Source organism: Camelus bactrianus, chromosome 16 (genome assembly GCF_048773025.1).
Source record: "Camelus bactrianus isolate YW-2024 breed Bactrian camel chromosome 16, ASM4877302v1, whole genome shotgun sequence".
Lineage (NCBI taxonomy): Eukaryota > Metazoa > Chordata > Mammalia > Artiodactyla > Camelidae > Camelus > Camelus bactrianus.
This window is the reverse complement of record NC_133554.1, coordinates 47,553,058-47,573,625: the sequence shown is the minus strand read 5'-3', so window position 1 is coordinate 47,573,625 and position 20,568 is coordinate 47,553,058. Positions and strand designations below refer to the sequence as shown.

Sequence of the window (20,568 nt, the reverse complement as noted above, 5' to 3'; positions counted from 1 at the left end):
CCCTCTGCTGGCCTTTCCTAAGATCTGCGGCCGTGAGCATCCTCCTCCGCCTCTACGGATGTGGGTTCCTCACGGCTTTTGGTGGTCCTTTCTGCTTTTACTTGAGGTGTTTCAGATGGCTCCTAGTTTCAGTGATGGTGATGTTTGTGGTTCTGCTTCTCATCTTCCCTGTGCTTTTGTAGGATTTCTGAGGGGAGTAGAGAAAAATGGCAATTTTGCTGTAGTTTTTAATACTGAAATCTGGTAAAATTTTAAAGTATGATAATTCTGAATGTTCAAGTTATTGGCTAGGATTTTAATGGTAATTCTGATGTACTTTCTGACATTCTTTTATTTATTTATTTATTTATTTATTTATTTATTTATTTATTTATTTATTTATTTATTTATTTCAGGAGAGGTAATTAGGTGGGTTTTGTTTTTTGTTTTGTTTTGCTGGAGGTGCTGGGGGTTGAACCCAGTACCTCATGCATGCTAAGCACACACTCTACAGCTGAGCTGTACTCTCCCTGCTATCTGACATTCTTAAATGAGTTTTGAAAATCTGGTCTAATACAATACTAATAAACATTTGTATTTATCTAAACCTTTAAAATTTAAAATTCCAAAGTGATCCAGTAGAAAAAGAAGCAAAACCAATTGTTGCTGTTAGAAATAAGGCTACTGGTCACCCTGGGAGGAGGTAGTCATTGGAGAAGGCAGGGGAGAGTAATGTCCATTTCTTGATCTGAAACCTGAATGTGAGTGTGGTTTCCCCAATGATCTCTCCCTGTGGAAATTCGAGACCAGCCAGTACTGTGTGACCATCATTGATGCCCCAGGACACAGTGACTTTATCAAATCACAATCACTGACACATTTCAGGCTGACTGTGCTGTTCTGATTGTTGCTGTTGATGTTGGTGAATTTGAAGCAGGTATCTCCAAATGTGTGGCTTACACACTGGGTGTGAAACAACTAATTGCTGGTCTTAACAAAATGGATTCCCCTGGGCCACCCTGCAGCCAGACGGGACACAAGGAAATTCTTAAGGATGTCAGAACCCACATTAAGAAAATGGGCTACCAATGCAACACAGTGGCATTTGTGCCTGTTTCTGGTTGGAATGGTGCTGGAGCTGAGTGCTAATACACCTTGATTTGAGGGACAGACAGTCAGCCATAGAGATGGCAATGCCAGTAGAACGACACTGCCTGAAGCTCGGGATGGCATCCTGCCATCAACGTGTCCAGGTGATGGACCCTGCGTCTGCTCCTCCAGGACATCACACAATTGGTGGTGTTGGTACTGTCCCCGTGGGCCAAGTGGAGACTGGTGTTTTCAAACCCAGCACACTAATCACCTTTGCTCCAGTCAGTGGTACAACTGAAGGAAATTCTCCTGAAATGCACCATGAAGATTTGAGCCAGGCTCTTCTTGGGAACAATGTGGGTGTCAGCGTCAAGAACGTGTCTGTCAAAGATGTTTGTGGTGGTACGGTGGCTCATGACAGCAAAAATGACCCACCAGTGGAAGCAGCTGGCTCCCTGACTCAGGTGGTTACCTAAACCATCCAGGCCCATCAGTGCTGGCCACACACCTCTGCTGGATTGTCACACGGACCACACTGCTTGCAAGTTTGCTGAGCCGAAGGAGATGATTGATCATCATTCTTAGAAAAAGGTGAAAGATGGCCCCAAGTTCTTGACATCTGGTGATGCTGCCACCACTGATAGGGGTCCTGGCAAGTTCATTGAGAGCATCTCTGAAGATCCTCGTCTGAGCCATTTTGCTTTTTGTGACACATGACTGTTGCTGTGGGTGTCACCAAAGCAGTGGCTGCTGGAGCTGTCAAGGTCACCAAGTCTGCCCAGAAAGCTCAGAAGGCTAAATGGGTATTATCCCCAATACCTGCCACCCTGATCTTAATCAGCGGTGGAAGAACCATCTCAGAAGTGTCTCAGTTTGCCATTTAAGTTTAATAGGATGAGACTGGTCGATGATAACAACGCATCCTAAAACCTTCAGACAGAAAGGAGAATGTTTTGTGGACTATTTGTTGTGTGTGTGTGTGGCAGCTTTATGTTATTCGTTCTTAAAACCAGCACTTTTTTTTTCATTTTTTAGTTTTATTAGGTAGAAAAACCAGCTCTTTTTAATGGGAACAACTGAATCAAAAAACATCTGTCAGAGAATTTAAGACCCACTAAAACGAAGTTGAATGAAGAAAAAACACCTATTCTACAGCACCTAAACTCAGCAGTGATGCTAGAACAATGATTATGGAATACTACAAATACAATGTACAAAATCTGTGCTCAGGAAATGTGCCGGTGTTTTGCGTGGTCAGCTGGCATTCATGCCTCTTTTTCCTTTTAAGGAATTACCTCTTCCCCTTTACAGGAAGAATTGGCAGGAGGGTAACTCCTCTGTGGCCTCACAAATCAACAGCAGAAAGACCCATAACCCAAGTGGGCCAGTTACAAACTTTTTCCCAGAACCTTGACTCTGGAGCAAGTGGCCCCAGGATGAAGACAACTGTCAGAGGCACTCACCGCAGCTGTAGCTGTGTGACAGCGGGGCAAGAATGGCAGCCGTGGCAGCATCCTGACAGGCTTTTCTGGCCCTGCGAGTCACTGGACTTCCAGCTTCTTGCTTTTGTGAGGCCATTGGTGTGTCCTTGATTTTGCTGGTTCCCAAGACTGGTCCTCCACTTTTGCTCCCCTACTTGTAAGCACCTCCCTCCCCCATGTCTTTCCAATGAATTATCATTTGTTTTGCTTGGGTTGGCTGATTTGTTTCCATTGTTAGAAACAGGAGGGAACTAGCAAAAGGAGATTGAGAAGTTGACTGGAGAACTGAGAAAAGGAGATTTTTCTGATAAAGAATATGTTTCAAGAAGGAAAGACTCGTCAAGAATTTGAAACTTCATGGTGAAGTCAAGCAAGATAAGGACTGAAAGTTACGTCTTAAATTTGCCAATTAAGAGGTCACTGTCCAGGAGGAGTGTGACCGGCAACAGGGCAGTGGAGAGAACCTGGCAGGTGACGGGAAGGAGACACCTGGTATGTGGAAGCCGCCCTTTGACACAGTCTGGCTGCGTGGAGAGAGTGTAGTCAGGACTCATCTGAGGTGCCCAGGACCAAGGCTGAGCTTTTAAGGGAGGCAGAAGCTATAGAATGTTCTGGACTCAGAGGAAAGAGCCAGTAGATGGAAGGAGAAGACATAGACAAGGGGGAAAATTACATCTTTTGAGTGTTTACTAAGTGTTGGACAAGTTTCCTGAGGAGACAGGGGTTGAGTTCAGAGCAAAATCAGAAAGAGGGACTGGCCTGGGACTGGAGGAAGGACATCTCTTCATGTGACACAGAAAAGGGAGGAAACAGGGGAGATGATGGAGGTGAAGGGCAGGGAAAATGTAGAACTTATACTGAATGGCCTGAATCTGAGGGGTTCACTCAACAAACGTTTGCTGACTTCAGCCAAATGAACTATGATGAAGGAGCCATAAAACACCAGCCAGAGGGAAGGAGCTGGGTTGAGAAGAATGTCTAAGGAGTGAAATGAGGTGGGAGAGTCAGGTGAGCAGGCCAGTGGGAAGCCCAAAGGGCAGAGAACCTGTAAGGAGTTCATCTTGTCCAGTTCTCAGGCTGAGCATTGTGTTATGAGAACAATCTTGCCTTTGGGAACCAGAGAGACATTGTCACTGTCCTCTGTCCCCAGATGCTGCCTGCATGTTGGAAACAGGAGACAATGCAGTCCAGATTTTTTGAGCACCTACTGTATGCAAGGACCTAATGGGGCCATCTACTCTGAGATAGCAGGAACAGGAACTGGAAATTGTCTCCTGGGCTTAGTTATTTGTTAATGTGTTCTAGTTTTTAAATTCAGCACCAAATTCCTCATCTTAATGAGGGGGGGTAAAGGTATCAGCTAAATTTCCCCATTGCTTGTTTAGTTTAGTTTTTGTTTGTTTGTTTGTTTGTTTGTTTTTTAGCAAACTTTTAATTTTGGAGTAATTTCAGATTTCATGGAAGTTGCAAAGATAGAACACAGGGCTCCCATGTACCTTTCACTTAAGTTCCCCTAATGTTAACATCTTACTTTACTATGTACACTTGTCATAACTGAGAAATCAACATTGGTATAATACTGGTAGCTAAACTCCAGAATGTATTCAATTTCACTGGGTTTTTTCCCACTCATAATATCCTTTATCTGTTTCAGGCTCAAATCCAGGATACCACATTGCATTTAGTATTAAGTTGTTTTTCAAGAGTAGGACTTAACTCAGTGATATTCCTCTTTTACAAGTTTTACAAGAAGAGCTTAAACTTTTCAAGCTAGTCAACTAAACCAGTCTGAAAAGCTTTAACTCTGATTGTATTTCTTTTAGTACACTAATTTGCAAATCAAATACATACACACACACAAAAACCTCACGTTCCAACTGCAACTGGAACGCAATACTTTGTTCACAATGCTTTAGGGATAGAAACCATAAATTATATTTATTATTTTTGTATGTTTTAACACAGTTATAAAGACAGTTGCTTATAAATTCTCCTTAGTACTGGAAACACATCTATCTAGAGCCAGTTGGATCTGCTCACACACACCTTGAGATAAGGATGGAAAGGAGCTTTTGCGTGTGTGGCTGCCCACGGTGAAACTCAAGTTTGAAGAGGGAGACAGAAAAACAGGTGATGCCATCTGTACAGTTCGTGCTTCCTAAGGCTTTTTCCTTTCAAAGAAAGGTCAGATAAGCTAAGCAAGAGTAAATGCTCCTGTTTGGGATCAGATCTTAGCTTTCACTAGTACAGTTTCAATCGCAGTGTTGTGAAAATACAGAGATATATTTCCTAATTTGTAAACACAACAGACCTAGAGATCGCTGTAGAGAAATTGAAATGACGACATTTCAAAATCTACTTTTGTTAGTGACCATCGTCGCCTCTCCTCTCCACCAAAAGTAGACCTCGAGCGACCCAGATGGGACTCGAACCCACAATCCCCAGCTCCGGAGGCTGATGCCTTATCCATTAGGCCACTGGGTCACCACAGGATCCGGGTTCTCACATCGTCCCCTTACGTGATGCCATCATCGCGCCCCGCCCCCGCGCTCCGCGGCCTCACGTCGGGCGGTGTGCGATTTGGGAGCCGCCCCCAGCGGCGGCAGCATGCGCCTGCGCCCTCGGCCCGGCCCACAGCCCCAGTCTCTGCGCGCACGCGCAGTTTTCACCGCCCAACAAGGGTGGCTCTGGGCAACTCTGGGTGGCGTCTGCTCTTGGATTCTTCTCTGAAGGTTCTCAGCCCTGGCTGCACATTAGGCGCACTTGGGGAACTTTAAACAAAATTCCAATGCCAGACCTCCCTCCGTTCTAATTCTGTTTACCGAGGCCTGGGCTTCTGCGTTTTACGGCGTTCGTACAACCTTCATCGGCCGTCTGGTCCTCTTACATCCCCCCAACCTTCCAGTCCTTCACTGCCTTCTTCCTTTTCTTTCCTACATTTATTCAGCGTACGTTAATTGGATAACCTGTTATGTTCTGGGGACTGTTGGGGGATTCCTGGGTGAACAGGCTTTTCTTCAAATCTGCCCTTCCCCACTCACTTAACCTGTTTTTCTTTACATCTCTTCTTTCCTTCCAGATTCAAGGGAAAGCCAATATAACAAGGTCCCTAAATACAAAATGATACGGATTTTGTTTTGTTTTTATCCTAAAGCTAGGTCTTGGATAAAGATTTAGAGATTTTCTGGTACCATGCATGTCTCTTTGCTTGTTGCTTGTAAAGATGCTGCGTTCGTGATTTTTAAAAATAACACAATTTTGTTTTCTTCTTAGACACATAATACCTGTTAATTGTAAAATTATATAAAAATGTGGATAAGCCAAAAGAAGAAAATTGAAGTTAACTGTAATTCTACCATTCACGTTAACCATTATTAACGTTATGGTGTGTATCTTTTAAATCTTAAGTGCCTGTGTGTCGTAATGTCACTGTTTTATTACCTGTGGATCCAGGAAATGCTTTTCATGAAAACTAGCACATTATTAATGAATAATCGCTTATCATAGAGCACCGATGGTACAGAAGTGATGGTGGATAAAACTGACATTGTGGTGAATCAAGGCAGTGACACCAAACTAGAAATAATCTTTATACTTCACCTTTGTGTAATAGTAGGGGGGGAGATTTTGGCCAGCTTCATTTAAGAACATCTAGATGATGATGCTATAAGAATTATTAATTTAAATCTGAACCCTTGAGTACACATCTTTTCAATATTTTGTGTGACAAAATGGGAATTATGTATAAATCATTTCTACCACGTACCAAAATATAACGGTTGTCTCTTGAGGAAACATTTGTACAATGTTTGAGTTGCAGGCTAAACTAGCTGCTTTTTACGTGAAACACAGTTTTGATTTGAAAGAATGACTGACAGACAAACTATGATTATTCAGACTTGGGCACACTCAGGTTTGCTTCTCCCGAGCAGCTGCATTCTCAGGCTCACAAAATCACAGCACACCATCCACTGGAAGAGAGGGGATATCTCACTCTCAAAGGTCTCCTTAAACATTTTACTGCATTGTGTTACATCTTCATCACCAAACCAATCCCTATGTCTGGGGGTGGAATGTTCAAAGGCCAGACAAGGCCCTCTCCTGAATCATCATTCAAACTACAATAGCAAAGAATTCTGTTTCAGGTTGTTTTTAGGTGCAAGCACAGAACAGAGGTGGAGAGCGTGGATCCTGGAACCAGATGGCCCGAGTCTGAATCACATGTCTGCCATTTACGCCTGTGTGAACCTGGAAAAGTCACTTAACCACCCAGCCTTCTCTTCTGTGAAATGGAACAGATAATAATACTACCTCACAGCATTGTGAAGATTAGAAGTATTCATGTAGGTAAACACTTAGAATACCTCTGGCATATTGTACTCAATATTTTCAAGCAAAGAAAACCCAAATTTAACTAGCTTAAACAATAAAAGAAGTGTATTCATATAATTGCCGTCTTCTGAGGTGGAGCAGGCTGTTGTTCAGAGCTTTCATGGTTTCTCTACAATTGTCTTCACATTTCTAAGACTCACATCTCTCAGTTCAGAAGAGCAGAGGCTGCTTTCCCACCTCCAATCATCAAACAAAAGACGTCGGCTTCCTGACTGGATGGATTTAAGGCACATGCCTGTCCCTGAACCATGCACAAAAGCCAAGAGAATGCCTTGCTGTGACTGGTTTAGAGGTGGATTCCTTCCACATTTTTGCATTTAGGGGGTACAGGATTATGCCCATTGGGTAGATGTGAGTAGAGTCAACTTCCTATGAGTCCCAACCTCCTATGACTCCCAGCTGCTACAAAATGAGTGAGGCTGGCAAAAATACCTGCAGGAAGGGACGAAGTTCATTGAATTCATTTATAGAAAAAAGTAAACCAATACAGCTTTTCTTAAAAATACCCTTTTCAGAATACAGAAAAATTACATTAAATAAACCCCCCCAAAACAACTCAAATTGGACCATAATCCTGATATTCTGATAATCATCATTTATGCCTTTAAAAAAAATACAAGAAAATGCCAACACTTTATTTGGAAATGTATAAGATATAGCATAGATCATTACTGGAACAATTGACAAAATTTGAACACGGGCCATATAATAAATAATCGCACCAAAGTTCAATTGTCTTGAATTTGATGATTGTGGTGTGGTTATATAACAGAATGTCCTTATTCTTACAAGATACATGCTGAAACATTTAGGGGTAAAGGGACATCATTTCTCAAACTTACTCTCAAATGGTTCAAAAAGTAGTATGTAAAAGCAATGTATCTATACACACAAGTAGAAATAGTAAACGTGGCAAAATGTTAACATTTGGAAAATATGGGTAAAGGTTTGCAGTTCTGTATTTGAAATTATTTAAAAATAAGACTGGAGAAATAGGCATAATAAGCCTTTTGTTACCATATATGTGCCTTCTATGTAGTCTTCTATGATGAAAGTTAAAAAAAAAAACAAAATTAAAAAATGCAACACAATTACCCTCCCTTCCTTAAAGGCCAGAATCCCGTATCAAGTTTCTTCTGAGTCCTTTCAGGGATAAAGATGCATAGCAATACGTTTCTATATCAAAGTCTCTAAAGACAATCAACTGTGGGGAATCAACTGTGGTATTTGGTTAAAGCAGACGCCCAGCTACCGTTCAGAAGGAAACCCTGTGCAGAAAGGCCGAGGCTGCTGCCAAGGCGGGCTAGGAACTGACCCTTCGCGCTGCATGCCGGGACCTGGAGTCTTTCCATTCCGAACTGCAAGGCGCTCTGGGATCGCCCGGCCGCTCCCTCATCTCGCGATGATACCCTCTCTTCCCTGGGCCCTCTGACCCCCCCCAACGTGTTTTTCAAATCCACCAATGGACGCACAGCGTAGGCTCGAACCAGCCAATCGGAATGCGGAGCCACCGGGAAATTTAAATCGCGCCGGCCGGCTGCACGAGCCACACCGTCTTCTGGCTGACCGTGGTGGACGTTTCTAGGGCAGCTCACCCGCAGCTTGTGCGCACCGCACTGCCTCCTGTGGAAGCCTGAGCCGGCTGTGGAGGTACGAACTCAGGCCGCAGCCCAGCCCGAGCGGTAACGGCTGGCCCGCAGGCCGCGCTCGGCTTGGGGGGGGGGCGCGGGAGGGGAGGCCCGGGGTACACGCCCGGCCGGCCTGGCTTTGGCTTCTCTCGTTGACAAGGCCTCGGGGGCGCCGTCCGTTGACGAGAAAGCTGTTTCGCGGTGCGAGGACTTGGGCTTTAGGGCCCGAGGCTCTGCAAACCTCAGCGATTGCTTTTGCGCGTCGCGGCCTGGAGATTCCGAGTGAGGCCTGAGAGCTAAAGCCCCGCGAGAGGGCCCGGCGCCTCTGGCCCCTCCTCCGCGCGTTCCCGCTGCTGCGTCCCCGAAATGGGGGGAAGGGACTGGAGACGGAGGTGGCAGTTGGAAGTGCTCTCTCTCAACTCGTAGGCCCTGGGTTGGCTGTCACAGTTTCTTTAAAGAACATAATGGAATTAAAGACAATCGTTTGTAAGGAGGACTTTTACTTTTGTCTTTTGGAGATGGCCCTTAAGTACCTGAGTCTTGAGTGAAGCACAACTAATGTCAGCCTACTTAAAGTGCATTCCCTGGAAATGAAAATAAGTGCGAGATGCCGAAGACGCAAAACTGCGTCCTGAGTTTTCGGTGTTCAGAGGAGATTTTATGAAAGACTCCCTAATGTAATGTTGAATCAGATTTAAAATTTTTTTCCAACGTGGAGTCTATACCTGTTTTGGCCAAAGACAATAGAGCCTCCAGAGGGCCTGAATTTATTGCCCCTAGGACGTAGATTTTAACTGTAATCTCAGTTCCCGTACTCTGTCTTCAGTGAACTATTTATGGATTCAGTATAGGGCCTAGAGACGCTGTCCGATGTGGTAGTCACGCATGTGGCTAGTTTGAATTGAGTTAGGCTGTAAGCTTAAATTATAGGCAAGATTTCGCAGGATTAGTATAAAAAAATGTAAAAGATTTCAGTATTTTGGATACTAATACGTGCTGAAGTGAGACTATATAGGATGTGTTGGGCTAATAAAATACATTATTGAAATTGATTTTATTTGTTTCTTTCTGCTTTTTTAAAAATGTGGCTACTAGGAAATTTAAATTTAGGCAGTTTGTGTTACATTTCTGATGGACAGCACTGCTACAAGGAGGCTTAACCCTTCAGAGGGGCGAGGCCAGAAATCGCTTGGCCAAAACTTTCATAATGCTGAAAACCGAAGTTCCTCCTCTGATACAGAAATGTGGATTCAGTATGTATGTGGTATTTCTATTACTGCTCATCTTGTTGCCAGTCAAAATGATAAAACAGACGTTTTTTTCTCTCCCTCAGCTTTCTCGCTTTGTCTCATAACCATGTCCACCAATGAGAATGCTAATTCACCAGCTGCCCGCCTTAACAGATTCAAGAACAAGGGAAAAGACAGTACAGTGAGTACCTTCTGTTGGTTTCCTATGGTATTGTTTTTAATGGGAAGATATTTGGGAAAGGACTAAAACTTTGAGGGAATTCGAAAAAATACTCTCAGGTTGGCAACAAAAACTGATATAATAGGTGAAATGATATGTTATCATTTCTCAAGGAAATGAGACGGCGCCGAATAGAAGTTAATGTGGAGCTGAGGAAAGCCAAGAAGGATGACCAGATGCTGAAAAGGAGAAATGTCAGCTCTTTTCCCGATGATGCTACTTCTCCACTGCAGGAAAACCGTAACAACCAGGTAGGGATATCTTAGTTGATGAATTACAGTAAACGAAGAAAATCAATTTGGGGCTTTTCTTAGAAATTTAAATAACATTCCTAGCTTTATGGTTTTAACTATTAGATATGAAGATCTTTTTTTTTTTTTTTTTTTCCTGGTCAATAATTCTGGTGGGTTGTCTTCTTTCCTGCCCACCCTTTGTAATCTACTGAAGCTGATTCCAAGGTTGTCTTTAGTTCTGATCTCCCTTTAAGTTTCCCTGTATTTCCAAACTGTCAGTACCTTGACCTGGCCATTCCAGTGTTTTCCAGTGTTAAGTGAAAGTTAGTATGTACAGAACCAAATTCTATCTTTTGTGTGTGTTTGTGGTATTCTTTTTTTTTTTTTTTTTTTTGTACTTGTCACCAGCTTTATTTAGGTCTTTTTCATCCTGAAATATTTTCAGTAGTCTCCTAATTTTATCTTTCCCTTCATTCTGATATATATTAATATGCCTAAAACTTTTCCTAAAATACTGCTTTAAGCATCTTAGAAACTTTGATGGTTTTAAATTCATATTCTTTGAAGACTTTTTTTTTGTAAATTAGACTAATCTTAGATTTTCAAATTTATGGCTTTCATCTTTCAAAGATATTAGGCACTTTCCTGCTTTTTCCCCCACATTATGCTTTCCTTCAGTACTTTGCATTTTATTCTTTTTTTTTTTCATTGAATACCACTTTTTTTTTTTTTTTTTTCATGGAATACCACCTATGTGCTATTTCTAGAGTTTTATACTCAAATCCCATCCTCTCCTGTAGCACTCTTTGGTCAGCCTAGCAGGAAAAATGCTCCCTTCTCAAAATTACTACAGTGCCCCATTCTGCCCCAAAAATGGAGAGTAAATGCTGTATAACAAAATACATCCCCACCCTCTCCCATTGCCACACACTATTTATTATTGTTTCCTTGTCAAGTTGTAAGCTCCTAGGGAGAGACACTGTCTTGTTGAAGTAACTATAGCATGGTTCTCAAGCCTACTCTGATCACAACCTGTAATATTTATATCTGCAGCACTATTGTGAAAATGCATAGATAACAAACTTAGATATGAAAATTCCCAGCACATTTTCTCTTAACTCCATCTTTTTTTCCTTTTTTTTTTTTTTTAATTTTTAAATTTGTTTTTTTTTGTTTTGGGGAGGAGGTAATTGGGTTTTTATTTATTTACTTACTTTTCATGGACATACTGGGGATTGAACCCAGGACCTTGTGTTTGCTAGGCATGTGCTCTACCACTGAGCTGTACCCTCCTCCCTCCATCTCTTTTTCTTTAAAAGCGTATCTGAATACAAGCGATTGAGACCAACGTAGGAATAACTTTCACACTGCTCTCATTTTTTAAAATTGTTCACAACCACTTTTTTTAGTGACAGAATGCTGGGATATTCCATTAGGTGAGACTCCATTGAATCATGACACCAAGTTTGAGAGCTGTTCTACATATTAAATAATGAACATTTAATTAACAGACAAATTTAAATGTAGGGCTAAACTTTTAGTAACTGATTGTAAATTTAGAATCTATGTCTTCACATTGGCAAGTAGCGGTTTTATTGTTTGTAGTTAATCTTAAAAATGATAATTTGCAAAATTAATTCCACTGTTTTTGTAGGGCACCGTAAATTGGTCTGTTGATGACATTGTCAAAGGTATAAATAGCAACAATCTGGAAAGCCAGCTCCAAGCTACTCAAGCTGCTAGGTAAGTCTTGTCTACTATAGCATGGATGAATGGGTGACCTAAAAAATAAATCTTTTTAGATGTGTTGTTGGGAAAGAGACCGGCAGGAGGTATGGGTAAAGTAAAGGTTAAGCCAAGCATAGGCCTATTTTCATTAGAATCTTCCCTTAGGAGTACCTAAATTTTCTATAATTGCCCCAGATTTCACCTACCTCCCAGTGATAATCACTGTTAACCTTTTGGTGTACTTTTTAAGAAAATTATAAAGTTTTTCTCAAAGTGACATTTCAGGTCAGTGTCAGGGAAAGAACTTATTTAGTAAGTGGAATTGGCACATTCATTTAGAACAGTCTCTCCATTTAGGAAATAAGCATATTTAGACTTCTGTCTCCCACTGTACACATATATTTGTGACATCCATTATAGAAAGGATTAATACTTTCTGTAGCTTGACAGTGTGTGGAAAAGCAAATCCAAATGACAAGTCATCATGGAAAACATGTTTAGCCTCACTAGTAGTCAGAAAAATGCAAATTAAATTAACAATGAGACTGTAATGCCATCAGGATGTCAGGGTCTTTAAAAGGTTACAAGATCTTAAATTGACTATTGCAGGGATGCAGAGAGAAGGGTTCTACATTACAGCAATATTTCGGTTTTGGGAAAGTAGTTAAAAGACACCATGTGTGGTAGCAACCAGTCTCTTTAGGTCCTCTAAATTCCAGAATATCTTGGCATTTAGTGCTTTACTGTGAAAGACTGTCTAAAGTTGTAAACTCTTGAATTGCCTTTTAAATTGTTTTTCATACAGACTTGTTTTGTAATCACCTTCAACTTTTGTTTCTCTTTTTGCTTACCCGTAGGAAACTGCTTTCTAGGGAAAAGCAGCCCCCCATAGACAACATAATCCGGGCTGGTTTGATTCCAAAATTTGTGTCCTTCTTGGGCAGAACTGATTGTAGTCCCATTCAGTTTGAATCTGCTTGGGCCCTCACTAACATTGCTTCCGGGACATCAGAACAGACCAAGGCGGTGGTAGATGGCGGTGCTATCCCAGCATTCATTTCTCTGTTGGCATCGCCCCATGCTCACATCAGTGAACAAGCTGTGTGGGCTCTAGGGAACATTGCAGGTACTTGGGTTTAAAATTCTTTTGACTGAATGTCTCTAATACTGAGGGTGAAAGAAATGCCTTGTCATAAGTAACAGTGATTTTTTTTTTTAAAGAAAGAAATGGAAATTTTTATTCGAGTGAAATTTGAAGCTTATAACCCAGGAAGAGCATCTCAGAAAGCTCTGAGAACTGTTCCCAATAGTGACTTCTGTGTTAGGTTTTGAACTTGCTTGCTTCCAGTGCTTATAAGGGGTGGAAGTAGCATCTAATTTACGAAATTTCTGAGTGTTTTCTTTGCGTCAAGAAACTGGTGCTTCCAGTCACTGGAATTGATGGTGCTGGACAAGTAGTTGTGATTAACTTTGCCTTTTTTAATTTTTTAAGGTGATGGATCAGTGTTTCGAGACTTGGTTATCAAGTATGGTGCAGTTGACCCGCTGTTAGCTCTTCTTGCGGTTCCTGATATGTCATCTTTAGCAGTAAGTTACTTACCATAAGTCAAGTTACTCATTGATTCTGATTTTCCCCACCCCCTCAAAAAACAGAACTTCATTGCATTTTTCTTTTTCCCGCAGTGTGGTTACTTACGTAATCTTACCTGGACACTTTCAAACCTTTGTCGCAACAAAAATCCCGCACCCCCCTTGGATGCTGTTGAGCAGATTCTTCCTACTTTAGTTCGTCTCCTGCATCACGATGATCCGGAAGTATTAGCAGATACCTGCTGGGCCATTTCCTACCTTACTGATGGTCCAAATGAACGAATTGAAATGGTTGTGAAGACAGGGGTTGTACCCCAACTTGTGAAGCTTTTAGGAGCTTCTGAACTGCCAATTGTGGTAAGTTAACTTTCAGATGAGAAAATAAAATATAAGGAATGTACTCAGTTGCTAGTAATATTAACGTATTGCCTGTTTTAGGCCATAGTGAGCCTCTTGTCAGAACTTGTAGAGTATAGAGGTTTTGAGCAGTGCTGGGAAAGATAACTGCTGGCATCAAGATTTTTTTTCCTTTTCAGACTCCTGCACTAAGAGCCATTGGAAATATTGTCACTGGGACAGACGAGCAGACTCAGGTTGTAATAGATGCGGGAGCACTTGCCATCTTTCCCAGTCTGCTGACAAACTCCAAAACTAATATTCAGAAGGAAGCTACGTGGACAATGTCAAACATCACGGCTGGCCGCCAGGACCAGATACAGCAAGTTGTAAATCATGGATTAGTCCCGTTCCTTGTTGGCGTTCTCTCTAAGGTAGTGAAGTCTTAGGACTTAATAAAAGGGTTGTTAGTGTTTATGGATGGGCATTTGGTAGAACTGTACTAATGCTGGGTTCTACTTAGAGTCCTTTGCTAAATAATAGTCAGTAGCCTCTTTTACTTAAGGTTGGATGGAACCAGTTGATAGTTATAGTCATTGTTTTTCTAAAAACAGTACTTTTAGAATCTTACTTTATGACCATTGTGAAATAAACCTGTTTACTTATGTTAACTAGGCAGACTTTAAGACGCAAAAGGAAGCTGTATGGGCTGTGACCAATTATACAAGCGGTGGAACAGTTGAACAGATCGTATACCTGGTTCATTGTGGCATAATAGAACCATTGATGAACCTCTTAACTGCAAAAGATACCAAGATTATTCTGGTTATTCTGGATGCCATTTCAAATATCTTTCAGGTGAGTTTTAACAAGGGGGCCTTTGTTTGAATTTGGACTCAATGATAGTTGGTTTACTATGTAGATGGGGGCGGTGTGCAGCTGAGTTTACTCAGTGGGCCACCGAATCAGAAAGCCAAACTCGTGATAAAAGATGTGACAAGGGATCAAAAGAGAGAGAAAGGAGATAGATGAAGTGCATGATGTGACCTGAGTTGAGGTCAGGTACACAAGTGGACATTATTCATACCTATTTATTTTGTCAAGAATCTTTAATTCCCCAATTTCATACTGAGTTTTGGTGAAATTTAATTTGAATGACCTAGTTAATTAAATTTTTCTTCTGATTACATTCCTGATGGATCCAAGCATGCTAGCACATGTCACAGTGTTTAATGATAGGTAGATCCTACTCAACAACCTAAAACTTCTGATTATGGACATTGTTAAATGTCAAAGTTGGATTTGGAATAATAATCCCTGGTGTATCCATCACTCACATAAATAATTTGTCAACACTTGGCCTCTTTCTCTACTCGCCTTTACCTAAAAGTTTATTTTGGAGCAAGTATAATAATTTTATCTGTAAATATTCATGTATCTTCTAAACATTGAGGACTTAAAATCCCATCACAGTGTCATTCTTATACGTAATAGGTTCTTGATATCAGCAAATAATCCAGTCAGGGAAATTTGTTTTTACGCACCATCACCATAGGCCATTTTTAGCCTTGGACAGTGGTTTTCCACCTGGACTGCATATACCTTGGGATTATCTGGAGTGCTTGTACAAAATGGTGGTTTCCTGTTCCCATTACATACCAATTGAACTTGGATATAGTGTCATTTTTAAAGTTGCCCAGGTGATTTTGATGCACAGAAAAGATGGAGATGTATTCTAAGATCTCTGTGGCCGAAAGCTAGAGAAGTAGTTGCTAAAACAAGTACAGATACGATTCCCTTGAATTTTCAAAAAAGTGTAAAATGTAGATAAAAATGGAGATAGTTTATTCTCAACAAGGTTGTTGAAGGAACTGCCAGGTGTTTATTTCTGTCTGGTATATACTGATACTTAAACATAGACATTGTTCTCTTCTTAAAACAACATTCAGAAGGTAAACTTGAAATTTTTTTTTAGGCTGCTGAGAAATTAGGTGAAACTGAGAAACTTAGTATAATGATTGAAGAATGTGGAGGTTTGGACAAAATTGAAGCTCTACAAAACCATGAAAATGAGTCTGTGTACAAAGCTTCATTAAGTCTGATTGAGAAGTATTTCTCTGTAGAGGTGAGTAATGGTAATGTTAATAAGAACTTGGAAAGTACACATTTAAGGTCAAGCCCGTAAGATTTTTTCCTTACATTTTTTTTTAATGAACTGTGTATCCTTGTTAAATATAGCAAAAATATAGTGTAGAATATAATGTACATACTTGCTCTTCTGGTGTTTGGCTGGATGATAATACCATGTTTTTAACTTAAGATATTAAAAGTCACCAATTTACTTTCAAATGAATTGCCTTAGGAATCTTAGAATATCTTGAGAGTAAGTTTGTGTAGGAGTTGGAGAAGTGGACCAATCCTGTGAACATCCTCTGGTCTAGTGAGCAGTTTTCCTCTTGCCTCCTGAAAAGTGACAGGTTAAGAAAATCTGTTTTTCTGTTACTGAATTAGCATTTCTTAACCCATTCAGAACCTAACCGTCCCCTTTCAGACACTCATGAATTGGCAAGTTTCATCAGCCCTCCTTCCATTATTTCAGATATTGAAATGTGGTTCAGGAAGTATGCAAAAAGACCTTAAGAGAGAATACGTAGTATTGTGCTAAGTGAAATAAGTCAGAGTAAGACAAACACTGATTTCTGTAATGTGTGGAATGTTAAAATACACACAAGCTCATTGATAAAGAGAACAGATTTTTGGTTGCCAGAGGTGGAGGGATGGGAGAAATGGGTAAACTGTTTTTTTGTTTTTGTTTTTAGCTTAAATAAATTGAGGGGAAAAGAAAAAAAGAGTAAATAAAGATACCTAGAAATGTGCCATATTTGTGGGATTATATTGTTTTGTTTTTGAATACTTCCAGGAAGAGGAAGATCAAAATGTTGTGCCAGAAACTACCTCTGAAGTCTATACATTCCAAGTTCAGGATGGCACTGCTGGGACCTTTGACTTTTAGATTGTACAGCTGAGGCGTAAAGTTGTTTGTTGTGTACTGTGTTTGGTATAAGTTTGTCTTACTGTTTCTCTAATAAGAACTCTTTTTAAATGTGGTTTGTTACTGTAGCACTTTTTACAACAAAACTATACTTGAACAGTTCCAAACTGTATATACTGTATGAAGCTTCTCCTGTCAATGGGTTTCTAATTTCTGTGTGGAACTTCATATCTTGCAGTGTCCTGTAAATAAAGATTAAATTCCACCCTTTTCTTCACTTTACTGTGCCTATGTGTTGCTTTCTAATCTAATCTAATTAGCTCGTAAAGGTTGCTAATTAAGAGGAACTAAACTGAATCAGTGTGACTAACCAGGCCTGTGGTTCTGGTTGCAGACATTGCTTGATGTAAGGTTTGTCATGTCCTCAAGGATACAGGGTTGACAACTTCCTGCCTGCTTTTTTTGTTTTTGTTTGTTTGTTTTGTGGGGGTGGGTAATTAGGTTTACTTATTTATTATTATTTTTTTATTTAACGGAGGTACTGGGGATGGAACCCATGACCTCATGCATGCTAAACATGCATCTCCCCCCTTGCCCACTTCTGAGTTCTGGCTTTGCTCTAGGCTGCTTCCACTCTTGTTTGGTAATAATGGCCGTTGGCACTTTCAAACTTCATATCTATTTTATACCAGTTAAAGAAATTTCAGAAGTTTTCACCAAAGAACAAGTAAAATTCCCATAAGCCAGTATCTGTAAGTCTTACTGGCAAGGGCGATGGGATAAAAATTTAATCATAAATTTCTCCTGGAGCTGCAAGTGGAATTCATTCCTCCCAAACTTCAAGGCTGAAAGTGGTTTCAAGGCAGCAGGTTGACATCACCTGGGAAAGTTTGCCCGGTAGTTCTGTTTAATTAGTAAGGGGTGGGGGGGACCAGAGTGTTATATCTTTTAATTAACCCCCAAGTGCTCCATCTTTGCAGTTTGGGCTGTGAAAGCCACTACTCTGAGGAGTAGCTATGCTGTTAGAATAGGAAGTGGTGGGGAGCATGTTGGGTGTTAACTACAGTACCCCGCAAGTCTTAGGAAAAACGAAATGTGTCTGCAAAGTACTACTGTCAGTTTCTGCTTTTTGGACAAGTGGAAAAGTGATGAGCCAAGTCTCCACCACTGAAATCTGACCTCTGCCTGCCTTTTTTTCCCCACAGAAGGTAAAGCTTTGGTGGCAGAGGTGGAGATTTGGGGGGAAGATTCAAGTTGAAAGTGATTTATGACCTTTAAGAGCTACTGTGTTCAGTAAAACTAGATAGTTCTTAAAGTCAGTTGTATAGTGTAATGGATTTCCTTTTACCTTCTTTCAAAGGGTACAGAGGACATTCTCCCCCCAGTTCATTGATATATAATACATTTGCCATTTGCAGATAGCAGGCTCTTGGAAGTTCTCTCCACAAATAAGGCTTGTCTTGTTAACCTCCTGAAGCCAAGTTCCTCGTGGGGAACACAAAACCTGTTACAGATGTTTCTCCTAAGTGTTGGGCATCTTGTTTGGAGCCCTGGTCATTTTCTCAGCTTTCTCTGTATAAAGGCTTCATTCCATAAAGGGGAAGGAGGAGACAAGTAACCAGACTGCCGCTCTGCAGCCTGTCCTCCCTTCCCTGTTTACCTCTTGGCTCCACTCCCCTTTTCTCCACCTTTTCCCCAACACAAGTCCCTTGTTGGTTGCTGGATCCAAAAGTCTTTAACTTGGAAAGAGAATGTGGAAGTAAACCTGGAATCCTAGGTTTTTGCATTAAGGTAGGTAGAGATTTAATGGCTTTAAAGTAACTAGGGTAATACACACTGATGAAAGGATGTGGTCTGGATTTGTTAGTGTAAATGCATGACTCAGTGAAGTAATGGACCGAAGACAGCTGAATTCCAAAAATACATTTTCATATTTTGGATAAAATTTTTTGTTTTGGGTTTTTTTTTTTTGGTGGGTTTTGGTTTTGTTTTAGATAAAATTCTTAACATACTGGTTTCCTTGGAGTTAAAATCCAAATGAGAGGCTTGTTTGTTGTTACTGAACTTAACTTAAAATCTTAGATCTTTGAGAATGAATTTTTATTTTCAGCTTGATTTCATAAAGTTATGATAAAATGCTATATAGCCACCAACTCTTTCCTCTTTCACAGTAATAATGTTTAAACTGGTTTTATTAATGAGCTACATTATTTAGCTCCTAACGGTTTTGAGTCTCATCTAAGACTTTAATAATTTATTTCCCTATAACTTACTTTTGTATTAGTTTTATGAGTCAAATATCAAAACTGCTGACACTTTGCTTGTTGAAAAATCTTTAAAAAGTTATTAAAAGATCAAACATCAGTGTTAAACATTTCACAAAATATTGATTGTAAATCGTTACCTTGTAACTTGGCTTCAAATCCTATCAAGCTACTTGACTATTTTTAGAACAAGGAAGGAAATAAATATTCCATTTCTTAAGGTTGCTTGATTTTTCCCCCCCTCATCCTCAACCTTTCTGTGGCTGTATCATCACTGAAAAAAATTCTAGATAAATTTCTTGTTACAGTAAATCCTCATTGTTAAATAGGATTTTTGCTTCAGCATTTGGCCCTGTAAATTGCTCTTTTTTTTTTTTTTTTTTTTTTGAGCTTCCCGGAATCAATTCAATTAAAGCCAAAATTATTCTCACTAAAGTGGCATGTTCCTTTCCATTCTAAATAGCAGTAGAAGCAGCATCTTCAGTGTTGTTTGTATGGGCAGTTAGAAACCTCGTGAGCCACAGGACCTCACTTTCAGAAAGCTGTTAAGGGAAGTGTAGCTGGCGGCTTCTTACCTCCCTCCACCCTTGCTGAAGCTTGCCAAAACCCAGCTGGCTGATTTTGGAAAGCCCTTGAAATATGTCATTAATGGTGCTTTCTTTTGAGATTCGGCTGTTGACCTAATTTGTGATTAACAAGACCTGGCCAAATCATGCAGTGGTGCTCCCCTCCCCCAAAGGAAAGCATTCGTGAAAAGTGTTTCAGCAACATCACTGATTTAAGTTTCATAACTCCAGCTAATAAAGATGATAAAAAACACTCAAGCTATCAAGTGGGGTTTTTTGAGGGCAGAAGAGCAATTTAATTTTGAGCATTTGTAAGTTAAATGGCATGTTGTTGGCATAGTTTGAAAGCATAATTCTGGTGTCTATAAATGCCCAGCTCCTCCTAAATATTTGGGACAGTTTCATAACACTGTGTAGGAGTTGCACACACCAAACCCTCTTAAATTGATCAGTTCGTGCATTCCTCCCAGGTTTTTCACAATCAGAATGGTCTTTTCCTATCCTAGTTCTGGGAGGTGGTGCAGTAGAATGGACTAGTAGCCAGGAGTCAAATCAGCTTGAGTTTTCCAATACTGCCTCTACTGTATTTTTAGCAGGTGACTTTTGGTCTGTTAGAGGACCACAATCCCTGGTGTGACATAAGCACTCTACAGATACTAACTGCTATACAGTATTAATAGCCTAGACAAGTATTCCAGCCACAGGTCAGTTTATTCCTAAACATTTTAACAGCAAAGCTTTCTTTTAGTTCTTCCACAGACATCAATTTTGATATATTTTACCTCCTAGGTTAAGAGTATTATTACTCTCCTTTTTT

At 40.4% G+C, this 20,568-nt stretch overlaps 1 protein-coding gene, 1 non-coding gene and 1 pseudogene across 2 annotated transcripts; 2 read left to right on the top strand and 1 right to left on the bottom strand.

Annotated features, from left to right (window-relative positions):
- Positions 1–403: 403 nt before the first annotated feature.
- Positions 404–2,716, top strand: LOC141573289 (elongation factor 1-alpha 1 pseudogene; annotated as a pseudogene).
- Positions 2,717–4,963: 2,247 nt separating this feature from the next.
- Positions 4,964–5,036, bottom strand: TRNAR-CCG (transfer RNA arginine (anticodon CCG)). Its single transcript has one exon. It is a non-coding gene; the product is annotated as a tRNA-Arg (tRNA).
- A 3,402-nt stretch (positions 5,037–8,438) lies between these two features.
- KPNA2 (karyopherin subunit alpha 2) lies at positions 8,439–17,198 on the top strand. The gene is made up of 11 exons (XM_010948667.3): positions 8,439–8,594; positions 9,906–10,003; positions 10,156–10,293; positions 11,930–12,018; positions 12,861–13,129; positions 13,496–13,590; positions 13,687–13,950; positions 14,130–14,363; positions 14,605–14,787; positions 15,905–16,054; positions 16,850–17,198. The coding sequence occupies exons 2-11, from the start codon at positions 9,929–9,931 to the stop codon at positions 16,940–16,942; spliced, it is 1,590 nt and encodes a 529-aa protein (XP_010946969.2). The 5' UTR covers positions 8,439–8,594; positions 9,906–9,928; the 3' UTR covers positions 16,943–17,198.
- Positions 17,199–20,568: the final 3,370 nt, after the last annotated feature.